The 27,188-nt window shown below is 37.7% G+C and overlaps 2 protein-coding genes across 2 annotated transcripts; one reads left to right on the top strand and one right to left on the bottom strand.

The window, feature by feature from the left end:
• The first annotated feature begins 1,595 nt into the window (after positions 1–1,595).
• Positions 1,596–2,504, top strand: LOC142839227 (vomeronasal type-1 receptor 90-like). Its single transcript, XM_075955205.1, has one exon. It carries the CDS (start codon positions 1,596–1,598, stop codon positions 2,502–2,504), a length of 909 nt encoding a protein of 302 aa, XP_075811320.1.
• A 13,386-nt stretch (positions 2,505–15,890) lies between these two features.
• Positions 15,891–16,808, bottom strand: LOC142839171 (vomeronasal type-1 receptor 90-like). The gene has a single exon (XM_075955101.1). It carries the CDS (start codon positions 16,806–16,808, stop codon positions 15,891–15,893), a length of 918 nt encoding a protein of 305 aa, XP_075811216.1.
• Between the last annotated feature and the right edge of the window lie 10,380 nt (positions 16,809–27,188).

Here is a 27,188-nt window from a genome sequence, read left to right as displayed (position 1 = left end):
TTAATGGGAGTTCTTAGGTAGGGTGGAGGGAGATAAATATAATAGGAGGTAGGTAAAATAACAATATGGATGGCTGAAAAAGTCATAAAGCAAAAAGAGAAAATTTATAAGCCATCCTACTATGAATGATTTACTCACCCTCTCAAAAAAGAAAAACCAGTGCTTGTCTTGATAGCTCTGAGGTAGTTCTTTTTATTTTTAGTTAATGGGGAAACTTCTTTATTTGTTTTTAAATGTATCTCTATGGACATTCCTAGTAAATTTTCACAGAAACTGCAACACATAAGTCTTATGTCCAAATGTATTTTTTCTGGCCTCATTTAAACACATAGTATTTAAAGTAGTTAATATTATGTATCTTGCATGCTTACTCACATCTTATTTACCACCAAGAAAATAGTAAACAGGAAAAACTAAAGATTTAAAAATGTCAAAATACAACCACATACTTGAAACATTATAATTTCCTTGCATAGACAGTAGAGAGCAGTACAAAGCTGGTCCTGTGCAGACAAATTATATCTTCTTAGGTTTTTTTATTTTTTATTTTTTTTTATTTCTGCCTCCTCCCAGCCTCCCATTTCCCTCCCACTCCTCCCACTCCTCTCCCCCTCCCTCTCCAGTCTGAAGAGCAGTCAGGGTTCCCTGCCCTGTGGAAAGTCCAAAGTCCTCCCCCCTCCATCCTGGTCTAGAAAGTGAACATCCAAACTGGCTAGGCTCCCAAAAAGCCAGAACCTGAAGTAGGATCAAAACCCAGTGCCATTGTTCTTGTGAGGTAGTTCTTTAAACCTGAAGATGAGTGTTCCAAAAGCTGATGAAATAGGAATAATTTGAAGACATTAATGATCATTTATTATCATAATTAATTGCAATGCAATAAATAAGGTGTGGAAACTGCAATAATGGTCTCCAACTGTATGTATTTCTTTAATTCCAGATTGAGGTGATGTAAGATTTCATAGAAAAAGGGACAGTCAATAAAGAAAAATATGAACTAAGATAGACAGTTTGCTGATTAAAATGCAGAATTATCATGAATTATTTCTATGATTCTATTAGAATTAAGAGTTGAAAAGGTTGTAAAATAGAGCACATTAAAATTATGCAACATGAGACTGACTTACTTCATGCTTTTGGATTTCTTTCGTGAATATTTTCCAGATCAATGTAAGTTGTACTCAGTTGTAAAAATGTGAATAATATTCTATGTTTATCCCTACTGTTTAATGTATTAACTCTAAAACAAGGCAATGTAAATCAATAGGACTGGATTTCTAAGGCATGACCTATAAGTGAATAGCGGGCCCACAAACTGTGCATTCTGTGTAGGATGTGACTGTGAATGCCTTTATCATCTCTAGTATGCTACATACACAGGTAGATACATGGAGAAGTATATAGAAATGTGGGCTATGATATCCATTAAAGAACATCAAAAGTTAAAGAAACAAGTTAATCAAGAATAAGTAGGTAAAATAAAATGATGATATAGAAACACTGACCAGTGAATCACAAGTCTGATGTATACTCTATTATTTTTCAGATGTATGAAATATGCTTCTACTACAAGCTTAAGGTGAGTACACTTTCCACGTATGTCCTCATTAAAGATTGTGCTTAATTTCCAAGCTGGGCTTGGAGTCCTGGCCAATATGTTTCTCCTTGTTTTCTATACTTTCGTAGTCCTAAGCCACAGACCTAAGCCCACGGACATGATCTCCTGTCAACTGGCCTTTATCCACATAGTGCTAGTACTCACTAAAGGGGATATTTGGCTTAAAGAGATAGTTGAGTCACTGAACATTGACAATGACTTCAAATGTAAGACAACTTTTTACATAAGCAGGGTGATGAGAGGCCTCTCCATCTGCATCACCTGCCTCCTGAGTGTGTTCCAGGCTGTCACTATCAGTCCCAGTACCTCTTTGTTGAATAAATTTAAACATAAGCTAAAAAAATACATGATTTGTGCTTTCTTATTTATCTGGTTTTTCAACTTGACATTCAGTAGCAACCAGATTTTCTCTGCTGGTGCTTTTACCAATGTGAGTGAGGCCAAACAGATAAAGGTCAGTAAATCCTGTTCACTCTTCCTTTTGAACTACAACGCTGGGGCACTGATTTTAGCAGTGACAATCTCTATAGATGTGTTTCTTCTAGGAGTTATGCTGGGCGCTAGTGCATACATGGTGATTATCTTGTTCAGACATCAGAGACAACACAAGCATCTTCACAGCCTCAACCACCCTAAAGCATCTCCTGAGAAAAGGGCTACCCAGACCATCTTGCTGCTGGTGGTTTTCTTTGTGGTGATGTACTCGGTGGACTTCATCATCTCATCCACTGCAGTCCTGTTATGGATGTACGACCCAGTCATCCTGAGTGTTCAGAAGTTTGTGATGAATGTCTATCCCACAATTACTCCTTTGGTACAAATCAGTTCTGATAGCAGAATAATTGATATACTGAAAAGCTTGGAGTCAAAGTGCCACCAGATTTTTTGAAAAGGATAATTTTTCTCATTTTTAATAAAATGATTTATTTATTTTTATTTATGGGTATTGCATCAACATGTGTGTATGTGTGGATTCCTGATACCCACAGAGGTCAGAAGAAGCTATTGGCCCCACTTGACCTGGACATAGAGATGGTTGTAAGACATAATTCTGGTTCAGTTACAATTATATTTTTCCAAAATACGGATTTTTTTCTTAAACTTTTAAATAGTTAAAGTAACAAATCAAGATTTTTTATATATTTAAATAAAATTTGTGATATTACACAAGTACGTTATTGTGAGATTTCTGTTGCCAAATACTGTATAGTCCTTTAAGTTCACTGTACACCATAAGTTGAAATTTCCACAGGAAATCTTTTACTCTCTCCTTTTTACTTTATATCGTAAATGTTCCTTTAACACTGAAGTTATTTAAAGGAAGCTCCTAGCTGATATTGACATTTTACATTTTTTGTTTGAAGGGACTTTAATCTACTTCCAGTCGTTAAGAATAGTGTAAATATCCTATTGTAGCTTTAACTCTCTATCCTAAGTATAGTTTCTCTGCAGCACAAAAACAATGTGGATTGAATTTTCCATTTTTAATCAAGGTTAATTAATGAGTCTTAGTCGAAAAATTCATTTCTCTGTGTATTTGAACTTGATTTCATTCACACTTTTTGAAACATTGCTGGTAACTAAAAATTGTTATATACACATATATGATGTTCTGTGTGTTTTTTGTGAAGGTGTGTATGCATGTGCTTGTGCTCATATAAAGGATTTGTGTGCATGTGCACATGGAGGTCAGGAGAAAACAACCTTGCCTTTAATTCTTCCTGTGCCATTTACTTTCTATTTTGAGCATCTCTTACTGTAACACAAGATGGTAGCTCCAGTTATTCTCTTGTCTCTGTCACCCCCAGCTCTACCTTTAGATGTGTTCACCACCATAGCCCACCACTGAAATTTTGTGTTTCTCTTTTATGAAAAAAAATGATTTATTTCATATAATATATTATGGTTAGAGTTTCCTGTTCCCCTGATTCTCTTAGTTCCTCCTCTCCCTCATCGAGATACACCTTTCTGTCTCTCCTTAGAAAACAAGCAAGCATCTAAGCCCAATAATGAAATAAATATCAAGGTAAAACAAAATAAACAAATCAGAAAAAAAGAAAGCAAACAAGAAAAAATGAGATAATGAAAAAGAACAAAAAACACATACAGATAAAGAAAGGCAAGTTCATATCTAGGGATCTCATAAAAAACAGAACCCTGCCCCCATTCTATATGTTTTTCTTACCACCTGTATGAATGTCATCATTGTGGATGAGTTGTCAATTCTCCTTTCCAAGAGGTTTCTCCTCTTCAAATCGAAACTTTATTAATTTTGATGGTATCCACAATTTTTCTTCTCCTGTGGAAACAAGAGCAAAACCCCTTCCTCAACATAGCACATCTCCTGGCTTCCATTGAGAGGTCAGCACATCTTTGAAATAAATCGGTTGATTTAGTTCAGCAGACTTTTCCATTATCCAATGTCTTTCTGCTGCTGTCGTTCCTTTCTCATTAGCGTTTAGAAAATTCAAGGTTAATAAAGCATTATATAATCTATTTCTGGAGGTATTTTTGGTCCCTTTCTGTTTGTTCAGCATATCCTTTATAGTACGATTTGATCTTTCTATAACTGCCTAACCTGTAGGATTATTTGGTATACCTGTAATGTGTCTTATATTATAATAATCAAAAAAGTGTTTCATTTTCTTAGATACATATGCTGGACCATTATCTGTCTTTATTTGTGCAGGTATACCCATGATGGTCATAATTTCCAATAAATGTGTGTTTACTGAATCAGCCTTTTCTGAGCTCAGGGCAGTAGCCCATTGAAAACCTGAATACGTGTCTATGGTGTGGTGTACATATTTCAATTTACCAAATTCCATAAAGTGGAACACATCCATCTGCCAGATTTCATTTCTCTTAGTACCCTTTGGGTTACTCCCTGCAGGCAACGGTGTTTGATTATAGAAAGAACAAGTAGGACATCTCTTTATAATGTCCTTAGCTTGTTGCCATGTAATGGAAAATTCTTTCTTTAGGCCTTTACTATTGACATGATGCTTCTTATGAAATTCTGAGGCCTGCAACATACTTCCAATCAATAATTGATCAATCTCAAGGTTGCCTTGTGCTAGAGGACCAGGCAGACCTGTATGGGACCAGATGTGTGTTATGTACATCAGACAAAGCCTGTTCCTGATTATGTCTTGTACCTGGATAAACAATGAAGTCAACTCTGTGTAATCTGGTATAAATTCAGCACTTTCAATATGCAAGATAACTCTTTCTGCATATTGTGAATCTGTAACTATATTAAGAGGTTCTTTAAAATCCCTTAGCACCATAAGAATGGCATATAATTCTGCCTTCTGGACAGAATTATAAGGGCTTTGTTCCACCTTACTCAATTCATCTGACTTGTAACCTGCTTTCCCTGATTTGTTTGCATCAGTATAGAACGTACGGGCTCCAGTTATTGGAGCATCACGTACAATTCTAGGAAGAATCCGAGAAGTTCTCTTTATGAGGTTAAGTCTATCACTTTTGGGATAGTTGCTATTAATTTCTCCCAAAAAATTAGCACAAGCTCTTTGCCATGGTTCATTGTCTTCCCATAACCTTTTTATTTCTTCAGTAGTAAAAGGCACTATAATTTCTGCTGGGTCTATACCTGCTAGTTGACGAAGTCTCAGCTTACCTTTTATAATTAATTCAGAGACTTTATCCACATAAGTTTTTAATTTTTTACTTGGTTTATTAGGTATAAATATCCACTCTAAAATAATATCTTCACTCTGCATTAGAATCCCTGTAGGAGAAATTCTGGAAGGCAATGTGACTAGGATGCAGCTAAGATTTGGGTTCACCCTATCCACATGTGCCTCCTGTAATTTTTCCTCAATCATTGTCAGTTCCTTTTCTGCTTTGGCTGTCAGTTTTCTTGGACTATTCAAATCTTTATCATCATGTAAGGTTCTGTTTAAATGAACTATTAGATCAGGTGTTATCCCAACAGCTGGTCGTAGACTGGAAATGTCTCCTAACAATCTTTGGAAGTCATTAAGTGTCTTTAACCAGTCTCTCCTAATTTGTGCCTTTTGCGTTTTAATTTTCTCTAACCCTATTCTGTAACCTAGGTAATTAATAGAGTTTCCTCTTTGAATCTTTTCAGGGGCAATTTGTAATCCCCACCTAGGCAAGACTTTCTTTACTTCTTCAAACATCCTTTCTAAAGTATCTTTATTTGAATCAGATAACAAGATGTCATCCATGTAATGATAAATTATGGACTTGGGGAATTGTTTACAAATTATTTCCAATGGCTTACTTAACAAAATATTGGCACAATGTAGGACTATTGAGCATACCCTGTGGGAGGATAGTCCATTGATAGCTTCTATTAGGCTGAGAATTATTATAAGTAGGCACTGTGAAGGCAATTTTTTCTCTATTTTTCTTGTAACAGTATAGTGAAAAAACAGTCTTTCAAATCAACAACTATAAGAGGCCATCCTTTTGGTAATAGAGAAGGCAAAGGAATTCCAGATTGTAGTGGGCCCATAGGTTGAATTACATTGATGACAGCTCTTAAATCTGTCACCATTGTCCATTTACCAGATTTCTTTTTTACAACAAACACAGGAAAATTCCAAGGGCTGGTTGATTCTTCAATATGGTGAGCATCTAGTTGCTCTTGCACCAGCTGTTCCAATGCCTGTAATTTATCTTCAGCTAGAGGCCACTGTTTGATCCATATTGGCTTCTCAGTTAGCCATTTTAAAGGTAGGGCTGTTGGTACCTCTAAAGGTTTGGTATTTGCTGTACGTTCTTGTACAGCCTGAATGGCTGGTGACCTTTTTCCATAATACCTCATCATATCTTTCCCAGAATTATGAGTTCCTGGAACTACAGGAATGTTGATCTGGGTATTCCATTGCTGTAGCAAGTCATGGCCCCATAAATTTATTGCAATATTGGCTATATATGGCCTTAGTCTTCCTATTTGCCCTTTGAGCCCTATGCATTCAACCCATTTTGTGCTTTCTTTTACACGAGATTGGGTTCCAATTCCTAGGAACTGAACATCTACCTCTTGAAGAGGCCAATTCGGATGCCAAGATTCTGGAGTAATGATACTTATATCCGCACCTGTGTCTAATAAGCCTTCAATAAAAGTGCCATTTATACAGACTCTTAGCTTTTGTCTTTGATCATTAATAGAAGTCTGCCAAAATATACGTTTACTCTGTCCTACTGGGTTTTTTGACTCATCCTCCATGCGTAATTCATCATTTAGACCAGTATTACTTTTTACAGCAGAAATTGGAGCTTTTAATTTTCTTGGTGAGGCACGTTCTCCACTGTGACTGGGAATGACTGGGCCACTGTTGGCTTAGGGGCCTGCGAGAGGCCCCTCAAGGAGTTTCCCAATGATATCGGGTTGCCCTGTCTGTCTGTTGTTGACCTGCATTCGTTGGACCAATGCCGGCCTTTACCGCATCTCCTACATATACCTGAAGGCCAAGGTCTCCTATTTTTGTCATTCCCAGAAGAGATATTATTCCTAGAAATTCTTTACCTGCAATCCCTTTGCAAATGTCCACATTTACCACAATTAAAACACCTGGCAGTTTGATGTCTCCTCATTGCTTTGGAAATCACTTCTCCTACCCAAGATTCATCATTATAGCTAAACATCTCAACATTCATCGTATGCTGAATCCATTCATCCATAGGTGATGATCTAGACTTTAAAGGCCCAATTATCTTTTTGCATTCTATGTTTGCATTCTCAAAAGCTAGAGATTCAAGAAGTATTCGTCTAGCTTCTGGGTCTGTTACCCCTATGTCCAGAGCCTTAATTAATCTTTACAAAAAGTCAATAAAGGGTTCTCTCTGTCCCTGCCTAATCCTGGTATATGATTCAACTCTTTTTGCTGGATCTTGTATCCTATTCCAAGCATTTAAAGCTGCTTGGTGACATAGACACAGTACTTCTTCATAAAGAGCTTGGACCTGTGGATCAGCATATTCTCCTCCACCAAGAATTTGATCTTGGGAAACCTCAACACCTTTTGCTCTCCCTTGCTGTTCCATATGTTTGGATTCTTCTCTGAAATAGATTCCAAACATCAAGCAAGATCCATTATCTAAAACTGCAACACTAACTGATGGAAATCATGGGGGTAGCTCTAGCATTAGAAGCCCAAGTCCTTATCATTTCCTTAACATATGCAGAGTGCAAGCCAAAATTAACAACAGGTTACTTAATTTCTTTCAGATCATTCATTGCTATTGCTGTCCATCTAGCTTCTTTGACTCCTTTTGAGCCTTTAGAAGTTGATGCTTTGTCAGAATTAAGTATAGGGTATGTCGCTAAAACCCTGAGTAAGCCAGTTCTAATAGCTGGTGGCAGCATTGTATCCTGTCCTTGTGCCTTCTTACTCTGTTCACCAGCTCCAATAATTTCTTCAATCTTTTCAAATCTTTTTATCATTGTCTCTCTTAAATCCTGAATCTCCTGACCTGTATATGTTTCCAGTGATTTCACTGAGGTATCAATTTTTTGGTCCCCATTCTGCACCTGTGATTCCAAAGCTTTAATTTTTTCCTTCAAAGATAACATGTCCTCCTTAAACTTTTCTTGTATATTATGTAGATTTCCATCTTGGAGGTACATTCTGTCTGTTACCTTATCAAAACTTTGTGATAAAGTCTGAACGTCAAATTCAACAGCCTGAACCCTTTCAGGTAACTTTCTAGTACCCTTGGATATGGAGTCAATTTTGTCTATCATAGTATCCACTTGTTCAGATAACCTCTGATTTTCAATAATTTTAATCCTATCAATTAGTTGTTCATTATTAGTTTGTAAAGATTCTATCGTTCTTAGGAGTGCCATATTCTTCTGTTCATTATTACTTTGTAAAGATTCTATTGTTCTTATGAGTGCCATATTCTTCTTTAATGATAGAATATGGAAAAGAAAACCGAAACCTAGTAACAAGCAAATTAAGGTATCCCCATAATCATATAAACCTTGTATGATGTAATCCATTGTATTTACTAATCCATTGTATTAGTAAAAACAAAGCAGTAAAATTTGCGTTAGAAAGGAAAACTGCCATATTACCTATTATCCAGCAGGTGGCACTGTTGCCGAGTCACGACAAAAATGGGGTCCTGTTTCAGTGTCTGCCTTAGTAGATGTTAAAAACTGGAAAATGCGAGTTTCTCAAAAAAGTAAATGTAATTAAATCAATTCCATAGACGGAACCAGAAACCCAGAATCCAGGGGTAGAGAAGAGCAACCTGGAAGCCACTTATGCCTCCACGTGACAGAGTCGCCCCTAGGGGTTGCAGCTTTTAGCAACTGCTTGTGCTCTGGTTCATACCACTCAAGCGCTGCGCTTGCAAGGGAGATTTAAAAACAACTCAGAAAAGAGCAAACCACGTGAGCAGAGACTACAGCACAAGGCACAGGCCATGGCTGAGGGAGGGAGGGCTCGCGCCAAGCAGAACTGGCGGCAGGCAGCTGAGCGGGGGGAGGGAGGGGTCCTAAAACCAAACATTGGGCGCCAGATGAAGGCGAAGGTCTAAGTCACAACAATCCCACACCAGTTTGGAATTATGATTAATAGAATGGTTATTTATTTAAAGGGGAAAAAACTTACAGATCACCGTCCCAGACAACAGCCCTCTGCACAATCAGAAAGGGAGTCTAGTCACCGGAAGTGGAGCAGGAAGTAAGAGAGAGAGGAGAAGGAAGTAGCTGCTTTTTTAAAGGGAGAGAGACCACGTCCCAATGGGCTGGTATCTCAGCGGCTATTGGCTGGAGGAGCAGAAGGACCTCCCGCAACACCTAGCCATAAATAAAGGACATTGAGCCTATAATTCGGGATCCTAGAGAAGCTAAATAAGAAGGTGAACCCAAAGAAAAACATAGTTATCCTCCTGGATATTGGAAGTAGACAAGATTACCAGGCAAAAATTGGGAACTTGGCGGGGGTTGGCAGTAAGAGGAAATGGGGAGAGAAAAGTGAGAAGGGGAGGATGGGGAGAGTTTGGGGGAATGGGAAGTTGAGGATAAAGGAAGGGTGAATATGGGAGCAGGGAAGTATATATCTTAATTAAGGGAGCCATTTTAGGGTTGGCAAGAAACTTGACTCTAGAGGGGTTCCCAGGTGTCCAGGGAGATGTCCCCAGCTAGTTCCTTGGGCAGCTAAGGAGAGGGTGCCTGACATGGCCCGATCCTATAACCATACTGATGAATATCTTGCATATCACCATAGAACCTTCATCTGGTGATGGATGGAGATAGAGACAGAGACCCACACTGGAGCACTGGACTGAGCTCCCAAGGTCCAAATGAAGAGCAGAAGGAGGGAGAAGATGAGCAAGGAAGTCAGGACCAAGAGGGGTGCACCCACCCACTGAGACAGAGGGGCTGATCTATCGGGAGCTCACCAAGGCCAGCGGGACTGGGACTGATAAAGCATGGGATAAAACTGGACTCTCTGAACATGGCATACAATGAGAGCTGCTGAGAAGCCAAGGACAGTGACACTGGGTTTTGATCCTACTGCATGTACTGGCTTTTTGGGAGCCTAGGCTGTTTGGATGCTCACCTTCCTAGACCTGGATGGAGGGGGGAGGACTTTGGACTTCCCACAGGGCAGGGAATGCTGACTGCCCTTAGGGCTGGAGAGGGAGAGGGAGAGGAGTGATGGGATGGGGAAGAGAAATGGGAGGCAGGGAGGAGGCAGAAATTGTTAATAAAAAATAAATAAATAAATGACCAAAAAAAGAAATCTGTCTTGCTTTGAGTAAGTTATAGCTGTTTCACTTCAATAAAAATTAGTATTATTAACATGAAAAAAAAGAGAATGGATAGGAAAACAGGATCCAACACTCTGCTATTTACAAGAAACACACCTCAACCTCAAAGACACACACTATCTCAGAGTAAAGTGTTAAGGAAAGGTTTTCTAACCAAATGAACCTAAGAAACAAGCAGGTGTGGCTATCCTAATAACTAACAAAAATGATTTCAAACTAAAATAAATCAGAAGAGATGGAGAAGGACTCTTTATACTCATAGCAGAAGCAATTCATCAGGATGAAGTCTTAATCCTGAATATCTAATATAAAAGCACCCACATATGTAAAAGAAACATTACTAGAACTCAAAGCACACATCAAACCCCACACACTAATAGTAGGAGATTTCAACACTCCTCTCTCACCAATGGACAGGTCAACCAGACAGAAACTTAATAGAGAAATAAGAGAACCAACAGATGTAATGAAACAAATGGTCTTAACAGACATATATGGAGCATTCCACCCAAACAGTAAAAAATATACCTTCTTTTCAGCATCTCATCGAACCTTCTTGAAAACTGAACACATACTCAGCAACAAATCAAGCATCCACAGATATAAAAATTTGTAGTAACTACCTGTGTCTTATTGGATCATCATGGAATAAAGTTAAAATTTAACAACAATTCTACTCCAGAAAGACTACAAACTCATGGAAACTGAACAGTCAACTATTGAACAACCCCTGGGTCAAGGAAGAAAGAAAGAAAGAAAGAAAGAAAGAAAGAAAGAAAGAAAGAAAGAAAGAAAGAAAGAAAGAGAAAGAGAGAAAGAAAGAAAGAGAAAGAGAGAAAGAAAGAAAGAAAGAAAGAAAGAAAGAAAGAAAGAGAAAGAGAGAAAGAAAGAAAGAAAGAAAGAAAGAAAGAAAGAAAGAAAGGTCTTCCTTTAATTCAATGAAAATAAAGACACAACATACCCAAACCAATAAGACACTATGAAAGCAGTGCTAAGAGAAAAGTTCATAGCACTAAGTGCCCACTTAAAGAAAACGGAGAAAGCACACATTGGAGACTTAACATCACACCTGAAAACTCTAGAAAAAAAGAAGCAGACTCAACCAGGAGGAGTAGAAGACTGGAAATAATCAAATTGAGGCCTGAAATCAACAAAATAGAAACACAGAAAGCAATCCAAAGAATCAATGAAACAAAAAGCTGGTTGCTGGAGAAAATCAACAAGATTGACAAACCCCTATCCAAACTAATCAAAAGGCTGAGAAAGAACATGCAAATTAACAAGATCAGAAATTAAAAGGGGCCATAACAACATACACTGAGGAAATTCAGAGAATCATTAGGTCTCAGTACAAAAGCCACCAAATTTGGAAGTGAAAAATAAATAGACAATTTTTAAAGATAAGTACCATATACCAAATTAAATCAAGACCTGGAGAACAATTTAAATAGACCCATAAGTCATGAGAAATAGACACTATTATCAAAAATCTCCCAACCAAAAAAGCTCTGAACCAGATGATTTAATATACAGTATTCAACCATAACTTTCAGAAAGAGCTAATATTTATACTCCTTAATGTGTTTCATGTACTAGAAACAGAAGAGTCATTGCCAAACTCTTTTTATGAAGCTACTGTTACCCTAATGCCAAAACCACACAAAGACTCAACAAGGAAAGAGAATTACAGGCCAATCTCACTCATGAACATCAACGCAAAAATCCTCAACAAAATACTGGCAATCTGAATCCAAGAACACATCAAAAAAATTATCCATTATGACCAAGTAGGTTTCACCCAACAGATGCAAGGCGGGTTCAACATATGAAAATCTATCAATGTAATCCATCATATAAATAAACTGAAAGAAAAAAACCATATGATCGTTTCATTAGATGCTGAAAAGCATTAGACAAAATTCAACACCCCTTTATGATAAAGGTCTTGGAGAGGTTAGGGATACAAGGATCATATCTAAATATAATAAAAGCAATATACAGCAAACCAGCAGCTAACATAAAATTAAATGGAGAGAAACTCAAATCCATTCCACTAAAATTAGGAACAAGACAAGACTGTCCATTCTCTTCATATCTCTTCAATATAGTGCTTTAAGTGCAATCCCCATCAAAATAGCAAAAGAATCATACACAGACATTGATAGAACAATACTCAACTCCATATAGAAAATTAGAAAACACGGGATAGCCGGACAGTAATGGCACACACCTTTAATCCCAGCTCATGGGAGGCAGAGGCAGGTGGATCTCTGTGAGTTCAAGGCCAGCAGCCTGGTCAATAAGAGTTAGTTCCAGGACAGGCTCCAAAGCTACAGAGAAACCCTGTCTCAAAAAACAAAAAAAAAAAAACACAGGATAGCTAAAACAATCCTGTATTTCAGAAAGAAATTCTGAAGACATCACCATTCCTGACTTCAAGCTCTACTATAGAGCCATAGTCATAAAAAAAAAAACTTGGTATTGGCATAAAGAAAGACACATGAACCAATGGAATCAAATTGAAGACCCTGACATTAAAGCATACACCTGAACATTATGAACACCTGACTTTTGACAAAGAAGCTAAAACTGCACAATGGAAAAATGAAAGCATCTTCAACAAATGATGCTTACATAACTGGATGTCATCAAATAAAAGAATGAAAATAGACCCACATCTATCACCATGTGCAAAACTCAAGTCCAAGTGGATCAAAGACCTCAACATAAATCCAGGTACACTGAACCTGATAGAATAGCAAGTGAAGGAAGCCTTGAACACATTGATATAGGAGACCATTTCCTAAATACCAGCAGCATAGACACTAGGAGCAACAATCAATAAATGGGACCATCTGAAATTAAAAAGCTCCTGTAAGGCAAAGGACACCATAAATAAGACAAAATGACAACCTACAGAATGGAAGAAGATCTTCACCAACCCCAAATCTGTCAGAGGGCTGGTCTCCAAAATATGTAAAGAAATCAATGAACTAGACGTCAAAATACAAAATAATCCAATGAAAAGTGGGGTACAGTGCTAAGGACCAGCTCAGTTGGAGCACTGGGACCGACAGGACAGGGTCTCAGTAATAGGTGGGTAAGGAGATGGTGAATGACAAACAGACACAAGACTCAAAAGGAAATTGCATCTAAATGCAACTTTACTTGGCATGAGGTTCATTCTTTATAGAGAAAAGATTGCTTAACAGCATGTATTATTTTTTCATGTGGTACAGATTATTCTTAGAATCATTATATCAGATACATGAGAATAGAATTTCATCGGACAGATGTCCCCAGTGCAAGCCTGCGGCTGGTCATGCTAGATATGGCTTGGCATTAGTTTAGATATAAATCTTTCTCTAGGCTATGAGTTCATGGCAATTTGAGCTAAGGGCAAGCAGTTGTGGTTAACAGTCACACAGTCTACAGTCTTTTTATATTTCTGCAATCTGTGCAGAACTTCTTGTTCCTTCCCCTAACTCCTTTTCAAACCTTCTCCAAAACCAATCTTAAGAAGTTAGGGCATGTATCTCTCTCATCTACCCTTATCCCATTTTTGCTGCACCTGTCTTAATTGTTTAATTAAGTTTGCCTTTTGTTCTTCATTCAATAAGCACCAGACTAAACCTGGAAACCTTTTTCGCTTGAATGTTAACCCATCTTCCTCCATTAGCATCATATACTCCTGTATATGGTAATGGCTCATCAGTAGAAACTGAAAACTTAAACATACTATCTTCCCTTCCAGAAGAAACCAGACCTGATTCCTTAGAACATAAGCAGGTAATGCCAAAAGTGCAAGGGCTCCTATTCAGGAAGCACAGCACACACACACCTTCTCTGAAGGCACTCTTCCTTGGAGCTTGTGCCATTGTGAAAGATCACACAGACTCCGCAGGGGGTAGCATGACAGTGCAGATCTCAACAGAGAATTCTCAACAACAAAGTCTCAAAAAAAATGAAAGACATTTAAGAAATTGGTCAATCATCAGGGAAAGCAAATCAAAATGACTCTGAGCTACCATCTTGCACCAGAATAGTTAGAATGGCTAGGATCAAAAACACATCACACTTCTCTCACTTGGGCTGGTTCCACTCCCTGTTAGCAGCTTTCCTCAGCAGGTATCACATGGCTCTGGCATCTCCAACAGCCTGGGGTCTCTGAGGCAATCCCGGTTTGACTTTCACAGATACACACAATGGCCTCTCTAAGCCTCCAAGCAGTGACACCCCTGTGCCTGGCCTCAGCCAGCAGCTTTCCTCCGTCACAAAAAGAGATTCCATAGCCTCTTTCTTCTAACCTTCATCTTAAGTCAGAACCATGTGGCCGAAGAGGCCAAGATCTGCTGCTTTCTGGGGCTGTGATATAGCCCCTCATTCAATGACATCTTCACCAGCTCTCTGTTTACTATGGTTTCCTTCACTGCCTAAGCTCAGCTTTCCTGGAACTAAGTACAGGGAGGAGAAACTCTACTCAGAATATACTCTGTAAAACAGAACTATTATCAGTTCAGTAAAAGAAAAAAATTTAAGTGGAGTGTGGTGTTGCATATTTGGAATCCCAGGGTTGGAGAGGCAGACACAGGAAAATACCTGGGATATCATTTTGTCCTATTTGGCAATCCCCAGGTCACTGAGAGACATTATCAAAACCAAGGTGAGTGGATTGTGAAGAAAAATAGAAAATGTTGCCTCCTGGCCTGATGTACACATGCACACACATCCTTCATCTGTGCACACACACATGCAAGCATACACACATACACAAAAAACACACTGTATATCATGTATATATATATATATAATCAATTTTTATTTTATGACTAATACATCAGTAAGAATTGATGAAGAACAAATACACAAGCACATGGAATTTTCAAATAAAGCTCATTAAATAACTGTGGTAAAAAGAGAAATTTAAATTCACAAAATTTTCTGGATCCAGAGAAACTATACTTAAGAAAAAGAATTAAAGTTTAAATAGGATATTTAAACTAATTTTTGATGACTGAGAGTAGATTAAAATCCCTTCGAAAGAAAAATGTAAAAAGTCAGCATCAGCAAGAAGCTTCCTTTGAGTAACCTCAGCATCAAGGGAACATTTACGATATAAAGTAAAAAGGAAAGATAAGAGAATTCCTGTGGAAATTTCAACTTACCATATACAGTGAACTTAAAGGGCTCTAGAGCACTTGGCAGCAGAAACATCACAAGAATGTGCATGTGTAATAACACAAAATTTATTTAAATGTATGAAGAATCTGAATTTGCTACTTGAACTATTAAACAGTTTAAGAATATGTATTTTGAAAAAATATAATTGGAACTGCACCAATATGATACCTTACAACCATTTGTATGTCCAGTTCAGGGAGGGGGAATGACCTTTTCTCTGTGGATATCAGGAATTCACACATACATACATGTTGACAAAATACTCATAAATATAAATAAAAATAAATAAATTATTTTGTTAACAAATAAATTATCCTTTTCTAAAAATATGGTGGTACACAGACTGAGTGTTTTTGAGCATATTAGTTATTCTGTTATCAGAACTGATTTGTATCAGAGGAGTAATTGTGGGATAGACATTCATCACAAACTTCTGGACACTCGGGATGACTAGGTCATACATCCATAACAGGACTACAGTGGATGAGATGATAAAGTCCACCCAGTACATGATCACGAAGGAAACCACCAGCAGCAAGATGGTCTGGGTGGCCCTTTTCTCAGGAGATGCTCTCGGGTAGCTGAGGCTGTGAAGGTGTTGGCATTGCCTCTGATGTCTGACCAAGATAATCACCGTATATGCACTCGTGGTCAGCATAACTCCTATGAGAAATACATCCCTGGAGGTTGCCACTGTTAAAATGAATCCCTTGATGATGTAGTTCATGGGGAAGAGGGAGCAGGATTTAGTGATCTTCATCTGGCTGGTCTCACTCACATTGGTAAAAGCACCGATATAGAAGATATGATGGCTACTGAATAACAAGTTGAAAGACCAGATAAATAAGAAAGCATAGATCATGTATTTTTTTAGTTTATATTTAAATTTTGCCAACAAAGAGGAACTGGGACTGATAGTGACAGCCTGGAACACACTCAGGAGGCAGGTGATGCAGATGGAGAGGCTTCTCATCACTCTGTTTATGTAAAAATTTGTCTTACATTTGAAGTCATTCTCAAAATTCAGTGACTCAGATATGTCCCAAAGCCAAATATTGGTTCCAGTGAGGAGCAGCACTATGTGAATGAAGGTCAGTTGACAGGAGATCATGTCCGTGGGCTTAGGTCTGTGACCTAGAATTATGAAAGTGTAGAAAAAAAGGAGAAAAATGTTGGCTAGGACTCCAAGTGAAGCTTGGAAATTAAGGACATTCTTTAACGAGGACATACGTGGAAAGTATACTCATCTTAACACCATAGTAGAAGCATATTTTATATACCTGGGAAAAATAATAGAGGATACATCAGACTTGTGATTCACTGGTCAGTGTGTCTACGTCACTATTCAATTGTTCCTACTTATATTTGATTAACCTGTCTTTAACTTCTGATGTTCCAGTCTGGATATCACAGCCCACATTTCTATATACTTCTCCATGTATCTACCTGTGTATATAGCATAACAGAGATGGTAAAGACTTTTACAGTCATATACTATACAGAATGCACACTTTGTGGGCCTGCTACTCACCTAGGGGTCATGCCTTAGACATCCAATCCTATTGATTTACATTGCCTCGTTTTAGAGTTAACAACTAAAACAGTAGTGATGAACACAGAATATTAGTCACATGTTTACAACCGAGTAAAACTTACATTGACATGGAAAGTATTCACAAAAGAAATCCAAAACTGTGAGGTGAGTCAGTCTCATGTTACATTATTTTAATATGCTATATTTTGCAACTATCCATGTTTTGACCCATAATCCTAATAGAATCACAGTGATATTTCATGATAACCCCACTATTTTAATCAGTAAAAATGTCTATCTCAATTTATCTTTTTTCATGGAATCTTACTTCCTCGGAATCTGGTATTAAAGACAACAACAATACAAACTGAGGTCATTATTGCACTTTTCACACCCTATTAATTGAAAAACCATTAATTATGATTGTAAATGGTACTAAATGTCTCTAGGTTTAGTTCCTACTCCATCACTTTTATGAGACTGCATTTTAGGTTTAAAGAACTAACTCCCAGCTATGAAAACAAATGTTATTTTTCTTTTCTGTTTTGAAGAAAGATGTAAATAGTTAAAAGTATGATTACTTATGACTTTTCCAGTCACCTGCACTGCTATCTCACCTACCTCCCTCTTTCTTCTGTATTTACCTTCCACTTACTGAGCTTCACTTTCCCCACTTCCCTGATGCGACCATTGGTACCCTGCTAGTCTCCTCTATTGCTCCCCACCACCCCTACCCTGGCAATGACTGTTTCACTTTCCTCTCTTCTGCATTCAGAACCAAAGATGTGAAGCTAGGAGCCCTCAATGAGGGAGAACACGTGACACTAAGACAAACACTATTTTCAACACAGTGTGACAAGCATGAACTTGTAGAAAATGACCATATAGTGATCTTTCTGAAATTTCTGTATTTAAAAGAGATTCCGTCCCATGCAGTGGAAATCAAGGTCCCCAGTGTCAACATGGTCATCAGCACCCAGACAATTTTTATTATTTCACTCAACAGTCTGACCTTTAGGGCCTATGTTAGTTATTTGCTCTGATGACCAGGGTCATTATTTTATCAAATTAATCTAATTCGGTACTTTAAAATTGGCCTTGTGATAGAGAAATAGAAAACACTGACTCAGAAAAGAGTTCCTTTGTATTTTCAGGTTCACTAATATAAGTAAGTCCACATATACAAATGCATAGAAGCATGTATGTCTAGAAATTATGCAGAAGTTAGTGGCTGAGAGCTCTCTAAAATGGCACTATGAATGAGACCCATAAACCAAGCTTTATGTTTGTGTGAGTTCGGCTCTTAAATTGCTTGATCTAGTAAAGGAATAGAACCACCCTAATTGCCGGAGTCTGATTGCCTCACCAACATACATCCACAGTAGTGATGTTCTGGGATATTTTTTTTAAGCTCCAGGATCAAGGTAGAGATACTGTTCATTCAGTGTTAATGAGTACATCTTGCTCTTGAAAATACCTGGGTATGATTCCCAACAAATCCATGGTTGTTCATGGCCATCTGTAACTCTAGTTCAAGGGAATTCATTGCCCTCCTGTCCAGGCAAGAAAGTGGTGCACATAAATACATGTAGGCAAAACATATGTATATGCAAAATAAAATAAATCTTAAATAAATAAATATATAAAAGCTCCACAGTAATACCAATTCAAGGCTTGGTCTCCAAATTCTAAGAACTGTAGCCCAAATGATTTTTAAAATTGCAAATGGACAAACTATATGCATGTAACAATTTGTTATTAATTATACATCCATAATTATTAATATATAATATCCATAATAATATAAGGTTAAAAAGTAATCTGAGATGCTCATTTATTATCCCAAAGGTATGCACTTTAACCTCTCTACTTCATATCCATTGCTTTGTAAGTGTTTATTACATACAAAAATGACACATCTTTTGATTTATCAAGTGGCATTTTTCTCTGGAGCTCACTGTAGTTGAGACTTGGACAAAATGACCATAGCTACCATAGATACAAAATGAGTTGCTAACATATATATGAACTGAGAAAAAAATCATTTGTTTTATTTGAAAAGAAATTTCACTGTTGGAGGCTTTTACATTAGTTTAAGTTGTAATATTTAGTGTAAGTATTAAAATACAAAGTATGCCCAAAAACATTTATAATAGTAGAGAAGCAATGGCTGTTAAATTGACTAGATCCAAAGACTAAGTCATCTGCAGGTTTCTGTCTGGAAACTTATAGGATATTAAGAATGTCTTATGTTTCACTAGGCCGTAAGTTGAAACTTTCCTAAGAAAGTATACGCAAATTGAAGAGAACATATAAACACTGACTTAGTTCATATTTGTTGTGTATTTCTAACTTATATATGAATGCATAATCAGTTGACTTGAGAAAAGTAGTAAAATGAGAAAATATAAAATACAATTTAAATGTATCTTATAATTTAAATGTAACTTAATATTATAAATGTACTTCTGCAAACAAATAAATGTGTGTCCTTTGTTTTCACCCTCGAAGTCATTTCGGGAGTTTTATGACAGGGATGGAAAACTAACACGCTGTTAACTAACACATAATCTTTATGGAACCATGTTCTTAAAATTATTAAAGCACACACTCAGGAAAATCTATAGTCAGATACACTTGCTAAAATATTCCATTTGGGGCTACTTTTTACATATGTACTAGTGTACAATCATTGTAAAAAGGGATGAGTTTCATGACATTTATTTTCAATATATAATATTTATTGAATATCTTCACTCTACTAGCCTTTCCTGTTCTTGATTTCTGAACTTCTGCTAAACCCTGTCCTCTTTCCAGCAGCCCCACCTTCTACTGTCACATACTTTACAATCAGAGATCATAGTAAGCGGAATCTATGTTCTTTTACAAATCATTACACTGATATTTTATGTCTATAAGATTCTGTTGTGTTTGCTCTTGATACAGTAAGGCTCAAAAGTAAAAATTTAAGCAGAGAATTCTCTAGTATTTTATTACAGAAAATCTTAATTCATTCACCACCTACTTATAGCTTTCACTATTAATGAATAGAAAAACAAACCCCTCACCTGGCCGGGCCTTTGATAAGCATCCATGTAGAATGAGGCCCTACGAAGTAGTTATAAAGAAGAAAGTCGTCAGCTCATCTCCCTCTAGACCCATGATTATCATGTCATCTGTAAAGGGCAATCCTGTCCTTGAGGTTGTCAGAAAGTGCAACCATCAGATGGGAAAGTGAACTTCCCTAATTCTAGGAAAACATGCAGTAGGAACAGCTGAGCTCTGGGATTCCTGTGTGTGAGCTATTCTCCCCAGGCCCTACATGTCTGTGTGCATTAGCTGATCCCAGTCCTTGAGAACAAAACACAAGTAAAAATAATAATATACTATTTATAAAAGTAGGAAAAAAAACATTTCGATTCTCCAAGGTATCCTTTCTGCTTCCAAAATATTCCTGATAGCATCCATTCCTACTTGACAGTGGCTTTGGGACATCACCTAGAAATTAACAACACTTTGCTAAAATTAAGAAAATGTCACCACCTCCAAACACTCTTTAAGAAAACTAATCTTTCTTACAGAAGCACAGACTTGAGGTGATGTAATCAGCAGATAATGAGTTGTGGAGCTGTACATGCCTAGATAATATTGTTTATGTGGGACACCATGGAGAAATAAAACCTTCAAATTCTATGTGAAGGTGAGGGAGAAGAATCCCAAGTCAATGGCAAATGCAGGACCTTCAAGGAGATCATAGAGAGAACTGTCCCAAACTAAGAAAAGACTCATTCATACAATTACAAAAAGCACACAGAACACAGTAAAGACAAAACAGAGAAAAAAATAAGTGGTATCTCATAGTTAAAACACAAAGTAGACAGGACAGTAAAGGTGTAGTGCAAGTTTCAAGAGAAAAACTGCAATCCACAAATAAAGAAAACCCATCAAAATAATAGTTGATTTTTTAAGGAAAACTTTCAAACCCAGAAGGTGCATGCAAACTTCCAAAGGAGGCAAGCAACAGTCCCACCTACCAATGACACCTATGACCCACATCAACGACCAGCATGGAACTCTAACCTTACAGGTTCAGGAGTACTGATGCACATATCTTGGAGGCAAACAATGGCTCTCTGATTGTACTTCAGATCTGTTCAACAAGAGTCATAGCATGCCTGATACTAGAAACCTAGCTAACAACTCAGTGCTAGGGCAGTCATGGCTATTAGAGGAGAATCTACTACCACTAATTTGCTAGAAACAAAATAATCCCAACAATAGTCTATAAGAATTTGTCCTTATACCTGCAGACACGTGTAGTCTCTACCCCACATCAAGGAAACTTCTCTTTGCAACCAACCTCTACAAAACACCACAATCAATCAAAATGGAGAGATGTGAAGACCATCGGATACTCATGCAAAACATTCCTATACCTAAGGCTCTGGGGACATTGCAGAAGAGGGAATGGAAAGATAGTAAAAACCAAAGGACCCAAAAGTTTGTTGTGAGATTGTGTAGCCTACTAACATCAGAAGCTGTGCCCATAACGTTTCACCAACATTACCACCCAAATGTGGCCTGAACAAGGATGACGCCAATGAACTTGCCAAATGGGAGTGGAGAAAGCCAATGAGGCCTCAACTCTACACAGCTTTACCGAGTGAACCCTGAGAAGATTCTGCAGGAGAGAGACCTTGGAAGGTGAGGATCCATGCTATAGGTGAGAGACAGACGTGTCAGAAAGACAGAGCTTATGGTAGAAGTTTTATTAGAGAAAGGGAAGGGAAAAGGGGGTGAGAGAAGGAAAGAGACTTGCCTCTGAAGACTTGCCTCTGGAAGAGGAGAGAGAGAGAGAGAGAGAGAGAGAAGAAAGAAAAGGTAGAAGCAGATAGAGTATCACCTTTTAAAGTGACAGGATACTGTCTGCCCTGCACTCAGATATGACACAGGGGCAATGCACTCTCTCAGGTTCTCAAGGGGAGGGGCCAGGTGTACCAAGTTGCTCACAGTGGAGTTCAAGACAGAAGACATAAAGGCCAAGGAATTGGAGCCCAAAAGACTGGTAGGTCCGAGGAACGAAGGTGTGGGGCAAGGGCTCTGGGTCCAAAGGACTAGGCTGGCCAGGGTACATCCTGTCAGGTGACAGGCCAGTATAATGCCTGAATTCTAACAAACACTATACAACAATCGAGTAAACCTGTGGGTGGGAGGGTTAGTCCTCCCCAGAGAAGAGCACACCTTCAAATAGTCAACCTTGAAAACATATGTACAAGTAACTTTAAATGGACTCCGCAAGCTATATTTAGGAATATATATGTATAAGCAAATACATATATGTATGCAATAGCAATGAAGAAGAGACGATAAATTTAAATGATAATGGGAAGGGTATACTGAAAGGTTTGGTGGGAGAAAAGGGAAGAAAGAAATATAATTAAATTAAAATCTCAAAAACAAAATTTCTTTTAAAATGGATGAATTCCTAGACAAAATTAAACTCAATGAAGATAAACAGTTTAAACATATCTGTAATAAACAACCAGATGGAAGTAGAACTTTTAAAAATCTCTTAACTAATTTAAGCCCTGGCCCAGACAGATTTACTACTGAATTCTATCCAACTTTTAAATTTTACCAGACTTTCCAAAAAGAAGTATAATACCATTGAAAGAATTTGGGGAAAACTCTAGAAGAATTAATATCAATTATTTTTTATTTCTCTAGAGTGATTAAGAATACCAATAGGAGAGAAAAGGATACCAGAATATAAGTAAGGACAAAGAGTTAATATAATACACTCAACATATAATATATACATGTTAAAATATTGGGAAAAAACTAAAAAATTCTTTTAAAGAACATGGCTATACAGAAATTATAATGAGCATAGAAAACCTCAAAGCCCACCCCCACAGTGGCACACTTCCTCCAAGAAGGCCATACCCACTCCAACAAAGCCACACCTCCTAAAAGTGCCAGACCCTATAACATTATGAAGGCCAATTTTATTCAAACTACCATAAGATCTGTATTAGTCGGGGTTTTTTAGAGTCACAGAACTTATAAAATGAATATAGATTGCTCAGCAGTTAAGAAAACTGCCTACTCTTCCAAAAGTCCTGAGTTCAACTCCCAGCAACCACATTGTGGCTCACAATCATCTGTAATGAAATCTGGTGCCCTCTTGAGGAAGATACCTAGTCAGTCGTCCTCATCAACTTAGATCATGAAACTCAATATGGACAAGTGCAAAAGATTGCCATATATGGGCTGCCCATGCATGCTTCAACATTGCCAAGGCGTAAATAAAATAATAATAATAATAAATAATATATGTATATATGAATTTATTGAAATGACTTACAGTCTGCAGTCCAACAATGGTTAGCTGTGAATAAGAAGTCCAAGAATCTTGGACAAATTCTGTCAGTTGTAGCACATGTCACTGACAGAGGATGTTTAAGATACGCATGGCATTCATCAAGGTAGTTTGGAATTTCTTGTACCCTTTACTCAAACATGCTCATAGAATTTTACATAAGTTATGCTTATATTTCCTCAAAAAGCATTACATGACATCAGAGAAATATGGTCACAAACTGATGTGAGATTCCACTCTGTATGCTGTGAATATGTTTTATTACCATTGGTTAATAAAGAAGCTATTTCAGCCAATGGCTTAGTAGAGTAAAGCCAGGCAGAAAATCTGAATAGAGATATAGACAAAGAGTAGGCAGAATCAAAGAGATACCATGTAGTTGTCCAAGGAGACAGATGCCAGATGGAACCTTACTGGTAGGCCACAGCCTCATGGCAATACAAAATAATAGAAATGGGTTAAGATAAAAGAGGTAGCTAGCTAGGAATTTGTCTAAGCTGTCGGCCAAGAAGTGCTGTAATTAATATAGTTTCTGTGTGATTATTCAGGTCTGGGCCGCCAGAAGTGAAAGAGCAGTCTCCACCTACACAAGACAAATGTGGAAAGGGTATTATGGTGATTTGAAAGAGGTTGCTCCCATATATTTGCATATATTTGAATACTTGGTCCCTGGTTGGGGGAATTGTTTTGGAGGGATTAGGACATGGGGCCTGTTGGAAGAGGTGTGTCTCAAGGGGTGAGCTTTGAGGTATCAAAAGACTCATGTGATTCTGTGTGCTCTCTTGTTCTGCCTCTGGTTGTAGAGTAAGATGTGAGCTCTCAGCTGTTCCTTCACCTGCCATCAAGAACACTAATACCCTGAAACTGCAAACCAGATTAAATGCTTTCTTTAATAAATTGCCTTGGTTTCAGCCTTTTATCATAGTGATATAAAAGTAAGTAAAGCAGGCATCTGTGCAGTCAATGTTTAATTACAGACATGAATGATGTGGAATAATACTTCTGTATGCTGCATGAATATATGTCACTATGATTGGTTTAATAATCAAGCTGACTGGCCAATAGCTGAACAGGATAAAGTTGGGCAGGATAGTCAAACAGAATGATGGGATGAAGAAGGGCTGAGTAAGAGAAGTCTTCAGCAGATGCAGAGGGAGCCATGCTAATAAATGTTGACAGAAGTTTCTGTCCCACCCAGTTCTACAGTTGTTCAGTCCCAAAGAAACACTCAGAGGCCTACATTGATTATAAAATGGTTGGCCTACAAGCTCAGGCTTTCTTATTAACTAACTCTTACATTTCACATTAACCATTCTTGTCTGTGTTAACCACATAGCTTGGTACCTTCTATCAGTGGGGCATTCTCATCTTTCTTCCTCTGTGGCTGGGTAATGACTGCAGACTGAGCCTTTTCTCTTCCCAGAATTCTCCTATTCTGGCAGCCCCACTTATACTTCTTGCCTGGCTACTGATCAAACAGCATTTTATTAAACGTATACAAGTGACAAATCTTTACAGGGTACAAGACCATTGCCCCACAGCATTTCCCTTTTTTTTCCAAAACAAAAGCTCTAAATCTAATCTCCATTGTTTAGATTTCTTCCTGACCATTATCCATAACAACTTGTAACTAACACTCTAAACAAAGACAAACATCCACAACCCATTTTTGGGGAATGTGGGTATAGTTTTCAAGGCTACTTCCTGCTATTTGGAGGTGCTGATAATCTTATGGGAACCTAAAGAAAATTTAGGATTATGGTCAAGTCCTAACTGGAATATCACCTCAGCCAGCAGTCTTGAGGCTGTTCTGGATGTAGAACTCGGAGACTTCAACAGAGGTTCTCTGAAGCATTGGATCATATGGGCCATCTACTCCTAGCAGAGATTTTTCAGGGGTCTTTCCATGATCAAACCTGATTTTTCTTAACCCAGAATAAATTCAGAGCCTCTCATTTCCTGTAGAAACAAAAGCAAAACCTCTTCTCCAAAGTAACATATCTTTTGACCTAAATTTTGAAGCCAAGGCATTTTCAAATATATATGTGTGTGTGTGTGTGTGTGTGTGTGTGTGTGTGTGTGTGTGTTGGATTGATTCAGCAGCATTTAAAATCAAATGTCTTTTAGAGCTGTTACTCCTTCCTCAGCCATCAAACAATTCGAAGACAACACAATAACATACTGTATCCAGATTCTCTATATATTTTCCATCTTTAAAATACCACCACAAGGCACAGTGTAAATAAGGAATATGGGTTAAGTTAAAATGTAAGAGCTAGTTAGTAATAAGCCTGAATTATTGGCTGAGCATTTTGTAATTAATATAAGCTTCTGTGTGCTTATTTGGGACCAGGCAGTCAGGATAAAAAGTACCATTTACACAGGAGTTTTCATTAGATGTCAGGTCCTGAACCACCTTTCGGGATTATCTTTCTATGTATTTCCGTTTATGAATATTTTGCAGTGGCCCCAGGGATGGGACAGAGATGAACACATGACACAGAGAAAATGTAATCCTTAGCTTTAACTATGATGAGATTCAAGCCACCTCAAGATAGGGTTAAAGAAGATCAGATGATGCCATAAGAAAACATGCCACTTGTACTGGCTTTGTGGGAGCCTAGTCTGTTTGGATGCTCACCTTCCTAGACCTGGATGGAGGGGGGAGGACCTTGGACTTCCCACAGGGCAGGGAGCCCTGACTGCTCTTAGGACTGGAGAGGGATGGGAAGGGGAAGTGGGGGGATGGAGGAGGGAAATGGGAGGAGGGGAGGAGGTGGAAATTTTTAATAATAATAATAATAATAATAAAAAGAAAATTACAAAAGTGGGTACCTGTTTTTTTGAGTCATAATTTATTTGTATTATTCCTTTATATTGGAAATATTTAGTAAATCATTGAATAATAGGATACATAGAACTTGTATCCAAGTACATTTTAATTTCTTGGAAATATTCCAAAATGTTTCTAAATAAGAATAAAATTGTCGGGAGGGGGAGGGAAATGGGAGGCGGTGGCGGGGAAGAGACAGAAATCTTTAATAAATAAATAAATAAATAAAAATTTAAAAAAAAATAAAATTGTCATCATATAGCTTTACAACCTGTCATTTCTTTTACCATAAAATATGTTTATGCTAAATTTGTTTATAACTTATTTTTATACTAATATATTTACATAATATAAACATATAACTTATGGCTATAACATGTTGTATTTATAATAAATTTCTTTATAAAACTCAAAAAAAAACATGCCACTTTGGTACAATAATTATTTTGATGTGAAAGATACTGAGAGCTGGTCAAGTAGGAAAAGCCCTTTAATTTCCCTTAAATTCTGTAGTTATTCGAGTGAGAGTGATCCCCCTAGGCTCAGATGTTTGAACATGTGGTTCCCAGTTAGTGATGCTGGTTGGGGAGGTTTCGGGGATGCATCTTCATCGGAGGAAGCATGTCTCTGGAAGCGTGCTTTGAGAGTCTGGAGTCTCTGCACCACTTGTGGTGGCAACTCCTTTTGCTTCGAGCTTGGAATTGAGATGTGCGCTGTCAGCTTTCTCCTCCGGCAGCCACCTGCTGCCAGCTGCTGTCAGCACTGCTATGGACTCTAGTCCTCTGGAACCATATGCCAACTCTTTCTTCTTTAAGCTGCTTTGGTCACGCTGTGTTTTATCACAGCGACAGAAGAGCAA

Source organism: Microtus pennsylvanicus, chromosome 21 (genome assembly GCF_037038515.1).
Source record: "Microtus pennsylvanicus isolate mMicPen1 chromosome 21, mMicPen1.hap1, whole genome shotgun sequence".
Taxonomy (NCBI): Eukaryota; Metazoa; Chordata; class Mammalia; order Rodentia; family Cricetidae; genus Microtus; species Microtus pennsylvanicus.
This window is presented reverse-complemented; position numbering and strand designations above follow the sequence as displayed.

Bases quoted from the DNA above. Each gene is read 5' to 3' on its own strand.
- LOC142839227 (XM_075955205.1), top strand. From the start codon at position 1,596: ATGTCCTCATTAAAGATTGTGCTTAATTTCCAAGCTGGGCTTGGAGTC.
- LOC142839171 (XM_075955101.1), bottom strand. From the start codon at position 16,808: ATGTCCTCGTTAAAGAATGTCCTTAATTTCCAAGCTTCACTTGGAGTC.